Raw genomic sequence first — 17,070 nt, forward strand, 5'->3', positions numbered from 1 at the left:
TGAGATCAAATTCATGTGTGTGTTTGTGTGTGAGTTTACATGGGCATCAAGTGTGTTTGTGGAGGTGCAGTTGTGGGTCATCGGGTGATGATGGCTGATAAGCTGAGTGAATGAGCTGATGGTTGTCTCTCTGTCAAGCCTCAGGACACAAATCCGTCTGTAATTACCCACACTGAATGATGTGATAAGAGGGAGATGTTACCAATGACTGCCAGCTGAGAAAGCGTATAACCCTTTCAGTTCCAAACTCTAAGTAAGTTACAAGTGAAAGTGACGTGATTGTCAAGTTTGGTAACCTATTCGTAAAATTTAACCTTGCCATTTAACCCATTCCAGAGAGCAATGAACAGTGAACACACACACACACACACACAAGAAGCAGTGGGCAGCTATCACTGCAGCACTTAGGGAGCAACTGGTAAAGGGTGCCTTCCTCAAGGGCACTTTAGCTGCTACCTCCCAGCCGTGAGAATGTAACCAGTGACCCTTGGATTTTTGATTTACATTTCTCATTGAAAACCTGGGTGTGCTAATTTTTGGGCACTGTATTAATTAAATGGATAAAGTATTTTTATGAATAATAATAGTTTATTTTGTGTTCGATAAACAAAATCATTAGAATTTTGACTTATATTTAAATGAAGGTGGGAAGATGATGATGAATGTTCACCAGATATAAGTGAGGGGGTGAGTTCTGCCACAAACACTTTTAGACAAACACTTTCATCCATAATAAACATCCAATTTACTTAGTAAAGAAGTTTTTCTTTGGAAAATGTATTCAAAATCCACTTGGCTCACAAATCTAAGGGGTCCTGTGGGAAGTACAGGTAATGTTTTGGAATGATTTAAGGAACATAAACGAGTCGCGACTAATCGTTTTACTGAGAGTGTGTAACTATTGTACCTTACGAACCTGGAAGATTTAAATACAATAAGACGGACTACACAGCTTAAAAACCATAGAGGAGAGTGATATGCATAAAAAATACAAATGAAAACTACATAGTTGTAATCGTAAACCCAGCTGGTGTGATCAAACACATACGAATTATTCATAGCGCTCTGTGGTCCAATCTGTAAACATGTTTGCAAATGACTCATTACAATTTACCGCCAAGATGATAGAAGGACAAATAAATTACCCGGTATGATCTTCACACCAATACATTAACACGGGAAAACACACAAATTAGTCATAACATTTCATTGTGCATTTGGCTTTTGTACGCAGGACTGATTCCAACATGACTTCATCATGTAAATAATCTCTCCCGACTTCAATGCCAAGGTTGTTTTAGCACACAAACTGCGACAATTTATCATACTGGCTTACATACAGTTCTGCCCATAAGTTAACATTGCCCTTGAGGAATGATAAACATGTTTTTTTTTATGAAGCTCTTCGACACGACAGATATTTGCAGACATGTTCCATATAACAAAATAAAATCTGAAATTATATACATTTTTACGTTTAAAAGTTTATATCACCTCTCATGTTGGCTTTTTGAGCATCCATGATTTTTTAGGGAGGGACTATGTTTTTGTCAAACCAAAGAAATGCTTAATATAAAGAATCTGTATATGCAAGAGAAAATAGGGGCATGTAAATGATGCTTAGTTATCTATACATCAAAGACTAAAGTATGCATACTTCACAGCAGATTTGTATGACACGATGGTATATCATTTCTATTTGTCTTGAAACCTCTGTTGTTTGTTTGTTTGTTTGTGTGAATGAATGTAGCTGCTCTTTATGTCTGTTCTTCAATGCTTGCCGTTGAGTTTACTGTAAGCACATTTAAGCACATGTCAGCAGTGTAACACACTGAGCAGCCCACTCACTGCTGGATCTTCAGTACTCGCTTAACAATAAAGGCTGTTTAGCAGATAAAAAGCTATTGGGGGCCAGTTGAACTATGAAGTGATGCTTAAAAGGCTAAACAGTGCTTTTTATACACAGCACAGGAGACCAAGTTATAGTGTTGGCCGTTCTGAACGCAGTTATGTGCATTTATGTTGTGTTTATGCAGTGGAGAAAACCCAAAGGAAAATGAAGGAAAACAGTTAAATGTGTTTTGTCACAGCACAGAAAAATGTGTTATTAACCACCCAACCAACTTTGAACGAAAAAATGACAAATAAATAAAATAAGTTATCAAAATCTTAGATAAATCATTCACAAGACACTGCCATCTCTCAACTTTGAAATACAGCTACAACCTGAATGGATGCTCGTGATTGTGTTAGGGGCGGGGCCATGCACGGTGGCTCAAGTGCGCCATCGATCCACCATTTTAAGGCCAGCTTAAAAAAATCCTTGACTCAAATGGTGTAAACTGTTAACCGATCTAACAATTCAGAACCAGTGCACTGTAAAAAATACTTTGCTGCCTTAAAATGTTTTGTTAAATCAACTCAGATTTACAAGTCATGTCAACAAAGATGAGTTGTCACAACTTATAAAATATAGTTGAGAAAAATCAACTTAATTTTATAAGTTATAACAACTCACCTGTAGTTATAACAACTGATCTCTAGTCAAGATAAATAAAAGTAAGTTGAAATGACTTGTAAATCCGAGTTGATTCAACAAAAAATTTTAAGGCAGCAAAGTATTTTTTACAGTGTGGCGGCTGGTGACTGCTCTTCCGAGGGGCGCAAATTCAAAATATATGTTCGTTGTGTCGTGTGTTGCTCGTGCTTTCAAAATATGTGTTCTTTGCGTCATGTGACCCATGCGCATCACGTGTTTTGTGAAAATAAGTGCATCAAAACTGTACGCTCACGTTCACAAAATACTCACAAGACACTCCCTTAACACTAAACTGGCAAACTGGTATTTGGCAAACGTGAGCGTCTCTTTTATCATAAACCCCTTAGACGTGTGTGCAGCAGGCACTTATTTTGACAAGACACGTGATGCACATAGGTTCCCTTGTTGTGCAAAACACAAATTATAAAACGGCTTGTTCTGGTTCTTCATTTTGATTGGTTGAAACGCGTTCTAAGCCGTGATAAAATACCCCGGTAAACCCACGGTTCAGACCGCATCACAAGTATCACTGCGCCACTGTTGCTATTGATTTATGAAAATAAACACCTCAGTCTTTAATCATTTTTTTTTATTTTTCTACCTTTGCACAATTATGGCGATATCCAGATAAATGTCAATAAATCAAACATTTCATCAATAAAGAGAAAACGTTCTCTGAAGTTTTTTTTGTCTTATTGATATTTCCGCTATTATCCACTAGAGGGCAATCTTACCCAACTTAAACACTGAGGCATTCACTCGACACAACAGCGTTGTGGTGGATTTAGCGTGTGTTTTGATCAGGCTCTGAATCTGATCTCTAAGTTCCTCACAAAAATGGAATTATCTCCGCATTTAGCTGAAAATTTGAGAGGTGATAACTGATAAGACAACAAATGAAGGTAGGATGAAACGTTTTTTGATGTTGTTGGAAAGTGGATGGACTGTTCTTTCATTTGATATCTTATGTTTATTTAAAGAAGATAATTTTTCTGTAAGGCATTCAACTAAAACTGGGTGGCAACTTAAAAAAAAACGCTGACGGGGAAAAAGTTAAGCATGCTTACAAACATATTTGATCATCACTTCAACAGTTGCACGATATAAATGTTAATGTATAAATTAGATGAATGTTGATTTATAAAATAAACAGCAGTCTTTAATCATATTTTCTTTGTGCCTTTGCTGCCTCTCTGTTGTTTGTGAACTGCGCTCTGTTGCAGCCACACTTGATTCTGAGGAACTACTTTGTTTGGCGGAAGAGTAATATTTATACTAATATAATTACAACTTATTTGTGTTTTATTTGATAAAATCCCGCTAACGTTATGCATATGAAGTAACCGTTTTATAAACGCAATAAACCCCTCGAAGCGTTGGGCCACCAGTGCACTTTATAACAGCCAAGGGGGCTTAGGCACTCCGCTTCGCGTCGTGCCTAACAACGCCCCTTAGCTGTTATAAAATGCACCGGCAACCCACTGCCTCTTGGGGTCTACTGCTTTATTTTAAAATGACGAACCACACAAATGACGGGCTACATACATTTTGTGATAAGCTTTGCATCAATAAAGAAGTCATCGGCTGCCACTGTTTGTAACATGTTGTTCAGCAATACATTTACTGTATAATGTGTTTAAAAACAATTTTCAAGATTTTCCTTTAAGAGGTTGCTCATTTAAAGCTCAAAAGACTTACTGGAAATCTAAGTCATGTTGCCTTTATGTTTCAAGGTTGTCTCTATATGGAAGCAAAAAGACTATTGTTAACATTCAATAAAAGTATGGATGTACAAATGAATGTGGATTTCATAGTTCAGTTAATTTAATGATGAGAAATATTTGAGTTTCTATTGCAGACACTGGTGTCTTGATATTAAGAAACTTGTGAGAAGACACACATTATGCTTGGCAAAAAATATGGGACAGAAGGCTTCTTGTATGGGACGCTGTAAATTTGTCCAAAAAAATAAAACAGTTTGTCCCATCTAATACAGGACACTTGGCAACCATAAGAAAATCCCTGAGGTGTTAGAGAATGATTTCTTTTTTATTTACAATACTTCAGTTTAATTGATGACTAGTATTATATCAAGAACTTGATAAGTAATAGGGATGGGCGATAATTCACATGCGATATCATGCACATCTCGTAAAGCCTGTTCCTTTATTAGTAGTAAATCGCCATCACTTGATATTCAGAGGAAGCAGTATTTACTACACAAAGCCATAGTTCACTGACAAGCCGGGCCATATCGCATACATACTCTAGGCAATACGTCCGTGAAATTGCGAAATTGCCCCAATTGTCAGTGAACTACGGCTTTGTGTAGTAAATGTCACTCCATCTGGAAGCAGGTGATGGCGATTTACTACTAATAACGGAACCGGCTTCACTGACAAGATGCGCAATGACAATCACATGTTAATCGCGCATCTCTAATTTATTGTACAATGTGTTCAAAAACTATTTTCAAGATTGATTTTCCTTTAAGAGGTTGCTCATTTAAAGTTCAAAAGACTTACTGGAGATCTAAGTCATGTTGCCTTTCAAGGTTGTCTCTATATAGAAGCACAAAGACTATTGTTGACATTCAATAAAAGTATGGAATGGATGTACAAATGAATGTGGATTTCAAAGTTCAGTTAATTTAATGATGAGACATATTTGAGTTTCTATTGCAGACACTGGTGTCTTGATATTGAAAGACTTGTGAGAAGACACACAATATGCTTGGCAAAAAATATGGGACAGAAGGCTTCTTGTATGGGACGCTGTAAATTTGTCAAAAAAAATAAAACAGTTTGTCCCATCTAATACAGGACACTTGGCAACCATAAGAAAATCCCTGAGGTTTTAGTTAGAATGATTTCTTTTTTTAGTTACAATACTTCTGTTTAACCAACAATTTAATTACTAATATTTTATCAAGAACTCAGTGGTACTTCATAAGTAATACACAAGATTTTGGGTGGGAGGGCGGTGCTGCTTTTTAAAGTCATATAAATACTTGCTCTTAAACATAGCCTACAATACAATGCATTCTCAGTCAAAGATTTATGTCACAATCTTGAACAAACACTACAACACTCACATAAAACACTCTTAAACGCCTATAAGCCTTGAAAAAAACACCACATATAACATCCTCAAACAAACACTATAACTCTCGTAAACAAATGCTATAACACCAAACACCATAAAAAACATCATGCATTCTCAAACAAACATTACTACGCTTGTAAAAAAAACACAACCTCCTTAAACAAACTATAATACACATTAAAATCACTATACCACATTTTTAATACACACAACAACACCCAAAAGCTAACACTATAGCACCTGTTAATTTCCCTCTGAGATAAATAAAGTTTATCAAATATCAAATTAAATCAGTCAAATAGTATGAAACACTCTTGAACAAACACTATAATGCTCATAAACCAACAATATAACACTCTCAAACAAACACTATGCAACCCCCTCAAACAAACACTACACAACACTCTTAAACAAATATTATAAGATATAATAAAAACTGTTTTGTGTTGTGTAGTATTTGTTTGAAAACAATGTATGGTGTTTTTCTCAGTGCAAGGTATTTAAATTAAGGAGCTCAAACATGCATTTTAGTCTGGGACTAGGATAAGACCTGTCCAGGAAACAGCCCCTATAAGACTTATGTTACCATAAACACCATACATTGTTTTCAAACAAACACTACACAACACTCTTATACAAACACTATAAGACTTGCAAAAACACCACACATTGTTTTCAAACAAACACTATACAGCACTCTTATACAAACACTATAAGACTCGTAAAAACACCACACATTGTTTTCAAACAAACACTACACAACACTCTTATACAAACACTATAAGACTCGTAAAAACACCACACATTGTTTTCAGACAAACACTACGCAACACTCTTATACAAACACTAAGACTTGTAAAAACACCACACATTGTTTTCAAACAAACACTAAAATTAAATTAAAATTAAATAAACCAACACTATGCAACCCTCTCAAACAAACAAACACTACACAACACTCTTAAACAAACATTTTAAGATTAAAAAACTGTTTTGTGTAGTATTTGTTTGAAAACAATGTATGGTGTTTTTGTCAGTGCAAGGTGTGTTTAAATTAAGGCAGCTCAAACATGCATTTTAGTCTGGGACTAGGATAAGACCTGTCCGGGAAACAGTCCCTTTAAGATTTAACTTACCATAAACACCACACATGTTTCAAACAAACACTACACAACACTCTTATACAAACACTAAGACTTGTAAAAACACCACATATTGTTTTAAAACAAACACTACACAACACTCTTATACAAACACTAAAAGACATGTAAAACACCACATATTGTTTTAAAACAAACACTACACAACACTCTTATACAAACACTATAAGACTTGTAAAAACGCCACATATTGTTTTCAAACAAACACTACACAACACTCTTATACAAACACTATAAGACATGTAAAAACACCACACATTGTTTTCAAACAAACACTACACAGCACTCTTATACAAACACTATAAGACTTGTAAAAACACCACACATTGTTTTCAAACAAACACTACACAGCACTCTTATACAAACACTATAAGACTTGTAAAAACACCACACATAGTTTTCAAACAAACACAACACTCTTATACAAACACTATAAGACTTGCAAAAACACCACATTGTTTTCAAACAAACACTACACACAACGTTCTTAAACAAACACTATAAGACTTGCAAAAACACCACACATTGTTTTCAAAAAAAACACTATACAGCACTCTTATACAAACACTATAAGCCTTGTAAAAACACCACACATTGTTTTCAGACAAACACTAAAATTAAATTAAAATTAAATAAACCAACACTATGCAACCCTCTCAAACAAACAAACACTACACAACACTCTTAAACAAACATTTTAAGATTAAACAACTGTTTTGTGTAGTATTTGTTTGAAAACAATGTATGGTGTTTTTGTCAGTGCAAGGTGTGTTTAAATTAAGGCAGCTCAAACATGCATTTTAGTCTGGGACTAGGATAAGACCTGTCCGGGAAACAGCCCCTATAAGATTTAACTTACCATAAACACCACACATTGTTTTCAAACAAACACTACACAACACTGTTATACAAAAACTATAAGACTTGTAAAAACACCACATATTGTTTTAAAACAAACACTACACAACACTCTTATACAAACACTAAAAGACATGTAAAACACCACATATTGTTTTCAAACAAACACTACACAACACTCTTATACAAACACTATAAGACTTGTAAAACACCACACATTGTTTTCAAACAAACACTACACAACACTCTTATACAAACACTATAAGACTTGTAAAACACCACACATTGTTTTCAAACAAACACTACGCAACCCTCTTATACAAACACTATAAGACTTGTAAAAACACCACACATTGTTTTCAAACAAACACTAAAGTTAAATTAAGATTAAATAGTGTTACATATTGTCATACTTTCAATCAAACACTATACAACACTTTGAAACAAATATAGTACCTGACTAAATATCTGACCTAAGCATCTCTGAGGTGTGAGACTGAGAGGGCAAACTGGAGTGAACTGGGACATGTGCATGTGTGTATGATCTTACTAAAAGTGATGGAGTATATAGGGAGGGCTGAAGTCTTCTCTATAAACGTCACAGATAGGGGGAAAAAGTCTCCAATAATGGGAAGGCCGACAGATGCTCCAGTTTCCTTGACAGAAATGGAGGTCAAGTGGAGATTTATGTAAAAGGAAAACAGACGGCGAGGGAGAGAAGGAAAGGTGCATATTATGACTTTAACTACTACATAGGGAGGACAGAGCTGGCAGGACAATAGGCAGATATGAGCCCTTAAAACAGCAGCGAGGAAGCAGATTATTGCAGTGTTTCCAAGGCTTTTTTGTCTTATGTACCCCCACAGCCCCATCAGTAAGACTAAAGTACCCCTTCATCAACACCAATCCAGAATGGCATTCCATATTTAGCTTTATCATTATGATCCATGTCATTTAGCATGATGCCTAAAGTCTTATAAACTAATTATAAGATTTAAAGCATTATAATTTGATTTCATCATTTATTTTAATCTTGGACATAGTTAGTCAATATTAAAGATATTAAAGTTTTTTACATTATGGAGGATGGCTTTATTTAAAAAAGTAAATTACTTTAGCTGCAGGGTCACAAATGGGCTTACACACCTGATCTAAATGCAAAAGTTACACAATTACAAAAGTCTATTTGGTAATGAAGCTCAGGCACTTTCTTTTCTGAGATGCCCTTTCTGGCTATTCTAACTGAATCAAGTTGCTCTAAAAATGAATTCCCAATTTGGGTTTATGCTGGATTTATGCTGATCCAGCTGGTAACCCATCTCAGCCAAGCAGTGTTTATATGCAAACTCTGCTGATGAGCCGATGGCTTGGTCGGCCAGCAGTTTTTCAAGTGATGCTTATTGACCAAAGTCGTCTTGCTGGTTAAGTTAATAACGAAGCATCCAAAACACAACATATGCTTTGGGAACATTCAGAGCCCTGCAGTGTTGTTATGTATTAGTGATACACAGAGCATTTCAGTCAAGCCATGATAATTCTGAGCAAATGCATGTTTGTAGTCAAGAGTTGCCTCAACTTCATGAGGCTTAATTTTTTTTATCTCAGCAGCCAGAGAGCTTGGAGCACAGCACATAACCGGCTAAGAAAGAGCGCCTCGGGCCGCTTAATCGAGCATTATCTTCTATTTATCTCTCATGACTCTTCTGTCGACTGACTTTCAAATAAAGGATGGTGGAAAAGGCTGGAGGTCTTGGCAACAGAGCTGGTGCCGCATCAGACTAGTTATCGAAGCCAACAAAGACATCAGCTTTCGTGCCAAGTATGAATAAATAAACACCCAACTGAAGGTTTTCTTATAGGCTGAGAAGCGTTCTTATTAAATGCACGTGTTGTGCTTCTGACAGAAGGATTTGTCTGGCATGCCGAGGCTGTTGCAGAGACAGATTTGTGGGACCCCACTTTATACATTGTGGGTTTTCACACAAAAATAATTGTAATAACAAGTTGCTGACTAATTATCAGTCCAGTTTCTCTGGTGAAAATAAAAAACTTAAAATTATTAAATTGTTTTCTCAGCTTCAAGTCATTCCAAACCTGTATGACTTTCTTTCTTCTGCAGAACAAAAAAAAAATACTTTGAAGCCCCAAATAGGGTAACCAAATAACATTGGCCTCCATTGACTTCCATTGGATGTGAGCACTGAGACATTTCTCAGATTTTCAGATGCTGTGACAATAATTGCAATGACAATGCAATGCAAAGTTTATTTGTCAATGTACGGTATTAAGACATAAAAGACATTTGCAGCTGGGTTCATTAAAGAGGACCTATTTCATTGCTAAAAACAACGTTGTTTGTTTGTGTATTTGTTATAATACAATGTGTTTGTGTGGTTTATGGTTAAAAACACATTATTTTCCACATGCCGTACATTTTTGTAGCTCCAGGTATACCGCTTTCCTCAAATGCTTTGATTTTGTACAAAACTCATTGATCTGAAAAACACTGTGTCACTGATTGGCCAGCTAATCTGTACGTTGTGATTGGCCTGTATACCTCTTACGTCAGCCGGAAATGGGACACTCCTTACCATGTTTGAAAGATTCGCTCACAATGCAATGAATTAAAAACATCAACAGTGTGATTTAAATACCAGCTAAAACCAGCATAAGCTGGTTGGCTGGTAAAGATGGTGTCGCAGGCTGGTTTTAGAGGGTTTGGGCCACAGTTAGCTGATCAGGTTGGTAGACCAGCTGACCCACTATCTTAGTTAAACCAACTTGACCAGACTAGAAGCTTGGCCAGCTTGGACGCTGGTTGGCTGGTTTTAGATGGAAGAAGCCAGTTTAAGATGGTCTTCCCAGCCTGACAAAAGCAGCCTAAGATGGCCAAGCTGGTGGGACAGTTGGTCTCCCAGCCTAACCAGTAGGGATGTGACGATTACCGGTTTCACGAAGAACCACTATAAAATGTTCTGACGGTTAGTATTATTGTTTAAAATGTAATTATCATTACAACCGTGTTTGATTACCGTGATTTTGAAAACTCGCTGTAAATCCTGTCCAGCCAGAATCGGTTTGATGCAGGCGCGCACATGCAACATAGTTTTTTGCACAAGAAGGCATTTAAGGGATAATGTATTGTATTCATTCACGGTAAACGTATTAGACCGATTTTTTACCACAGAAATAATTTTAGGGACATGAAATATTAAATTGTTCAAATGTTTTCAGTGTGTATATCAGTTCTTTTTGAACATTTCCATTTCATTTGAACAAAACCATGATAATATTCAAAACCGTGATAACTTTGGTCACTATAAAATAATTATATACATTTTTCATACCGTCCCATCCCTACTAACCAGCTAAAATGTGTCCAAAACCCCTCTATAACCAGCCTTCTACACCAGCTAAAACCAGGATGGGAGACCAGGTAAAACCAGTCAACCAGCTTAGGATAGTTTTAGCTGGTCTTATAGGGAAGGTTTAGTTTAATTTGTTTAGTCCTGCATATGTGAAAATGTTTATACATTATTTTAAAATATTAGATATAAAACACATTTCACATGATTTTCACATTACTTAACCAAACTGCCCACAGAGTAGTCCACTTTCACTTAAAAGCTTAAAGTATTTTACCTCAACTATCTTTCTTATTTACAAAATAGAGATTAATACAGCTTTTTGCATACACAGCAAAAGTCTTTTATCAAGTTAGTTGGCAAGGTAAAAAGCCTTTACGCTCGTGAGCACAAAATACTATCAAATAATATGTACCACTGGTTGCGTGGCAACCACAGAAAGTGAGCATCAGCAGACGGAAGTCTCGAAGTCTCCGGGGTTCAGTCTATATACTAATCTAAATATTTCCACCTTATATACTGTACAAAGTTACAAACATATTAAACATCCCAGTTGAAATGACAATGGAGGCTGGGTATTATTTAAGTTGTTTGTTAGGAGTAGATGTTTTGCAAAAAAATTACCAAATGTGCAAATCAGGTATGAGCTTTCCCCTCAGGAAAATCATTACATTTATAATAAAAAAACACTGTGATCACATGATTGTGAAATATGAAGAGGAAATCCGTTTATACAGACACGGAGAGAGAGAGAGGGAGAGAGAGAGAGAGAGAGAGAGAGAGAGAGAGCACCTTTAAAGCGATGACATCATAACAATTGTGAAGCACCGATCATAGAGGACCTCATCTTTCAGCAATAAACATCAAGGGGAAAATATAAACACAAGCAACATGAATAATGACTGCCATGAAAATCATGCCACATTGCGCAATCGTCCAACCAAACACTGTGTGAATGCAGCCACTGCGTCTGTCTGCTGCGGGAAAACTGTCGCATCATTTCTATTGGATCAGACATCAAACACAACATGTCACGAGCGGTTCCCTGCATTCAAGTGTTTCTCTCTAGATCGCGTGTCAGGTGAAAGAACACACTGTGCTGTCTGATATTACAGCGCACTTTATGATAACAACTAACCGATATATTTTCATTAAAGGCAAACGTATGAATTGGAAATTTTGTCGAATGTGTTCACGAGGGACTGGTATGGTCTGAGAAACCCAAATGCCGTCTCGCTAGTGGTCTCAGAGTTGTGCAACCCTGTTCTCCTGAAGGGGGGGGTATGAATCCTCAGATGCACTATGAGCGATCCTCGCTAATACACTGTGTACTTCTCCAAAGCGCCCGTACGCATACTAATGCCAGTGATATCAAGTGAGAATTTATTACAGTCGGCTCCATTTTCATTCACAGAAAAGCACATGTTGAGACGTTTGGCACAGCCCTGTGTCTTTTACATGCTTTACTCCCTGAAGACAGAGAGGAATTCATAGTAAACTGTAGCACTTACTCACATGGGTTATGTAAGGTGACAAACTTAAAGTGTCTTTAGAAGAGAAGTGGCGCACTATTAAGCCTCGCACACAGCTTACCTCCACACTTGTCCCATCTGAAGGATGTGTATGATCGTCTGCCAAACCCACACAGACAAGCGACAGCATTTTGCCCTACTGCTCAAAGTCGCAGTGGCTCTCCGGTTGCTGAGCCCCTCCACGGTGCCCAAACCGCCCCCCGTGTAATCCTGCACGAACCACCTGAAGCTCAAGATCTGAACCAGAACCGACGGGACCAGCACGAAGAACAGCGTGAGCCCGAACCAGAGGTAGTCCTGCTTGGTATAGTAATCAACGGCGAGCCACACATCAGTGCCCACGTCCCAAAAGAAGACCAGCAGCGCTAGGACGATCCACAGGCAGTCCAACCACAGGCGCCGCTCCTCGTGAGGTGGCCGCCTGATGTCTCTCCCCTTCCCCAGGAGGTAATGCAGACAGGCGCTCCGACAGCCCCAGTAGCACGACGAGGTGTTGCAGCAGTGGCATATGTGGAAGGAGCTGCCCTGCCCGGGTTCGTCCTCGCAGCCGCCCACCGCCTCGTCCAGGTTATGCAGCTGGGCGAAACCGGTGACGACCCCCCGACCGTCGGATTTCGCTGCCATCTTGCTCTCCGAAGCTCACACCTCCGGTTTTCGAGGCTCGTGACGTCACTTCCCTGACACCTGTTTTTCCAGAGTACCCCTAATGAGGTAGCCATGGAGTTACGGGGCGACCGTAACGCCTCCCGAGGCGACCGTGCCACTCCGCGCCCGAGTGGCTCAGCATCCTCGTACGGTGATGTGCACCTGATGGAGACCTTGCACCCGCACAGGTCAGAGATGAACTCCTCAAAACAGTTTGTTGGGAGTGCGATGCAGCTGTCACCTGCGCATTCTGCTAGCACCCTACATAGGGAGCGCTGGACTGATCCCTGAGACACCCAAATGACAAGTGAGCCTGTTCCTCGGTCCAAGTCTCGACTGGAGACGCAGCTTCCTACTCATCGGTGATGCCACCTAGTGTTTCGCTTCGCACCTCAGATCAGAGTTTTGGTCAATGATGTAATGCTGTGGTGAGCGCGCCACTCGTGTTTTTAACCCTTTGGTCCCCTTTCTTTGCAATAATTATTAAATAAAGTAAAATAAGACAAAACAAGCTTTAAATGAGCTAAAGACATTTGTGTGTTTTTTGTTATTATTATAAGTTTCTGGTTAAGCCAAGCTTTTTTTGAGTGGGAGGGGCCTTCAAATAATGTTGTGGACCATGCAGGGGGGCATTGAAGTCAAAAGATTGAGAACCACTGCCTTTATGGGAATGTGGGTGCTGTCCATGGTGCTGACACTCAATTAAGCACTCGCTCTGGACTATTTTTTATATATCCCTAGCTCGCCCTGTTCTTCCCATGAGAGTGTGTTATAAACGGTAAGGTATGTGTCATGACTTATAAATTCAACCTTTTATTCTTTGAAAATACTTAGCATCAGCAGTCGAGTCACACCATGTGCCATATCTCCACACCCTGCATCAGGTTTCCGTCAAACTCTTACATGACCTGAATGTGAAAAGAGAGGAGAGAGCATCAAAGATAAAGATTCAAGCCTTGCCAAAACATTGCTGTTATCCTGAGACAAACCCGAGACTTACCACTATGTAGTTCTTAAGCTCTGATTACAAAACAAAGCATGCATTGTCTGCCAGCATGGCAACGCACAATACGCTACTGTGGTCTGTTACCATCATAAATCCACAACACCTGTGAAAGCTCCAGGGAAGCATTAGCTGGATTAAGACTGTTACACGACTACAACTGTACATGCACTACAGTCCTTTCGCCTGCCAATGGCCTTTGATCCTAAGGCATGGGGATGGTGGCATTATAGTATTCATAATCTTTATATCAATGAGCCCTCTTTTTATTTAATTTAGTGGGGTAGAGTGTACAATATCAATGAACGATATTACCCTTCAACCCATTTTTGGTTTCAATTGCACAGGTCATTTGATGAGACCTATTTAAATGTGAGATGCTCTCAGCAGTTCAGAAAATGTGGATTGTACATTAGCGCCTCATCAAGAATTCACAAACCGTTCCTGTACCTCTTCTCATGAATGTTTGGCAATGATTCATAAATGCAATGATTGTAAATTCACTGCATAGGTCTGAGACGTTCTTTATGTGAGACACATTGTCTCTTATGGGTTTGATAGAGGAGGAAACTTCCCAAAAAGGTTTTTTCAAGCAGCATAATACAGAATATCTCAGTGACTAATGTAAAAATGTAAGTCTTAGTGACCCAAAACATCTGGTTTGAGATGTAGAATGTCATGCGGTTGCATCCATTGGGTTTCGGGTCTTGAAATAGTGCTGTCATGCCACTGTGATAATAAAGAGACAGGTATTACATAACTATATCAGAGCAAGCCATCGTAGACACACATATATACATATATATATATATATATATATATATATATATATATATATATATATATATATATATATATATATATATAACTTTATAAAAATGTAAATGGATGTGTCAAGTTTTAAGGGTAAACTCCCCTTCCACTTGAGCAATAGCATAACTGCAGGATCTCTTAAACCTAAATAAAATTAAATCCTAATTTATTTTTACTTCATTCTGCTCAAGATGTGTTTAGTGCCAAGAGAGGTCACACTAAACACTGATGATGCCTAAAGAAGACATTTAGTCGTGAAAATTTTTTTTTTTTCTTCACATATTTCCTGTATTTTCTGCAATTTCATGCAATAACACCGAGGAATGATATGCTATCACATGAACTAATGTATGGTTTTGTGTGCCCACCTTTATAAACAGACATATATACAAAGTTACACTTGTAGAAAGATCATCTCTAAGCCAAGAGAGCATTTCCCCCACAAACGGCATGCATTTTTAATGAGAGCAAATGGAGCTGCATATTTTTGGGGGGAAGTGTGGGGCTCACAGCACACATGTAACTCAAGCTAAATAATGCAGCGACTGTAATCGCTTGCAGCCCTTGAGAGACGACATTCACTCAGCTCTATTTTCAACAGGAGGCTATTCTGCTCCCAGCAGGCTTCTGCTTAGAGCTCAGCAGGGAACTGTGTTCCTAGATTCTCACAGGTGTGCACACGTAGAAACATACAGTACACACACACACATGTATGTCTTTACAGTCAGTCACTGAGGTATTCTGTGTTCTTGTTATCAATCGCCTCTGGATTAAAGTCAATGCTGCACTGTTTGGAATCTCAAAATCATGGAAACTTAAGATTTTAAAATGTTTTCTCACAGCCTTTTTGTAGTTTCTGAAATTGTATTTTTATATTTATGAATCTACTCCAGAGGCAGAATGTTATTTGTTGGTTTAGCTGCTGGTCCTCTTAACGTCAGTCATGATCTTAATCCGTGTGCACACTGTGCGATTTAAAATAATCATTTGCTACTGAGGTGCGTCAGACTGTACAAGCATTATCACAGCTATACGTCCTGTGGGAGTTCAGGAGTTATTCATTAATGTCAGACTGCGCGACGGTAAAGACAGATAGATACAGGAAGACTCGTGTATCATTTTTTCTCATTTGTTGTCTTAAGCCAGGTGCACAATGTGCGATTTTAGCCATGATTTAGTTGTCTGAGACAAATTTAGAAAAAGATTAAAAGATTCCTAGAGGCTAAAATCATTATTAATCTGAGAGGTTTACAGAGACAGCCGATTAATTACCATTGTGGTCAAAATATTCCTACGACAAAATTCATATAGACATCAATTCTTAGAAAGAATTTTGCCACCAACAAGTTTCAGGGAAGACGGTGGCATGGTTGTTTGGTGCCCAGCAGATAAAACAAAATCACTATTACACTGTAAAAAAAATCTTTAGAAATTACAGTATTACTGGGTTTTACTGGCAACTAGCTGCAAGTAACTTACTGTAAATTTTACATTAATGTTATATACTGGCAACAGTTTGTTCAAAGTTAAATGAACATGAAAAATTTTCAGTTCTACAGTACTGGCAACCAGCTGCATAATTACAGCAATTTTTTTACAGTGTACACAAAATGCATGGCAACATTGTGGCAACATTTTAAGCAGTCAGTAAGGATCAGGAAACAAATGACAATGAGATGCATAGCGGCAAGGCTTTTCGAGTCAAAACTCCAAAAGTAAAAGTATCAACAAAACTTAAAATGGCCATATATTTGTAATGTTAGCTATATCAGGAAACTTGTGGAATTAATTAACAATTGAAATATAAAAATATATTTTTTTAATTTTCTGCACAATTATTTGAAGAGACAATGCAGAAAAGCTGAGTGCATGTGGCGGAAGACAAAACTTGTAGTCCATTATCATATCTATAAAGACAGCCTTCGTGCTTTCAGTGTGGAACTAGGCAAAGCTAGACAGACTTTCTTTTCAAATATTATAAACAACAACATAAATAACACACGCACTCTTTTTGCTACTAGAGAGACTAACAACCCCCCCAAGTCACATT

General features: G+C 37.9%; 1 protein-coding gene across 1 annotated transcript in view; it reads right to left on the minus strand.

The window, feature by feature from the left end:
• Nucleotides 1-13,559, minus strand: part of xkr6b (XK, Kell blood group complex subunit-related family, member 6b) — a 61,962-nt gene extending 48,403 nt beyond the window's left edge. Inside the window, exon 1 of the mRNA XM_055186264.2 lies at nt 12,621-13,559. Within this exon, the coding sequence (XP_055042239.1) occupies nt 12,621-13,183 (563 nt within the window). The 5' untranslated portion in view covers nt 13,184-13,559. The remainder of the gene's footprint in view (nt 1-12,620) is intronic.
• Nucleotides 13,560-17,070: the final 3,511 nt, after the last annotated feature.

The sequence above is a fragment of the Misgurnus anguillicaudatus genome, chromosome 18 (assembly GCF_027580225.2).
Source record: "Misgurnus anguillicaudatus chromosome 18, ASM2758022v2, whole genome shotgun sequence".
Taxonomy (NCBI): domain Eukaryota; kingdom Metazoa; phylum Chordata; class Actinopteri; order Cypriniformes; family Cobitidae; genus Misgurnus; species Misgurnus anguillicaudatus.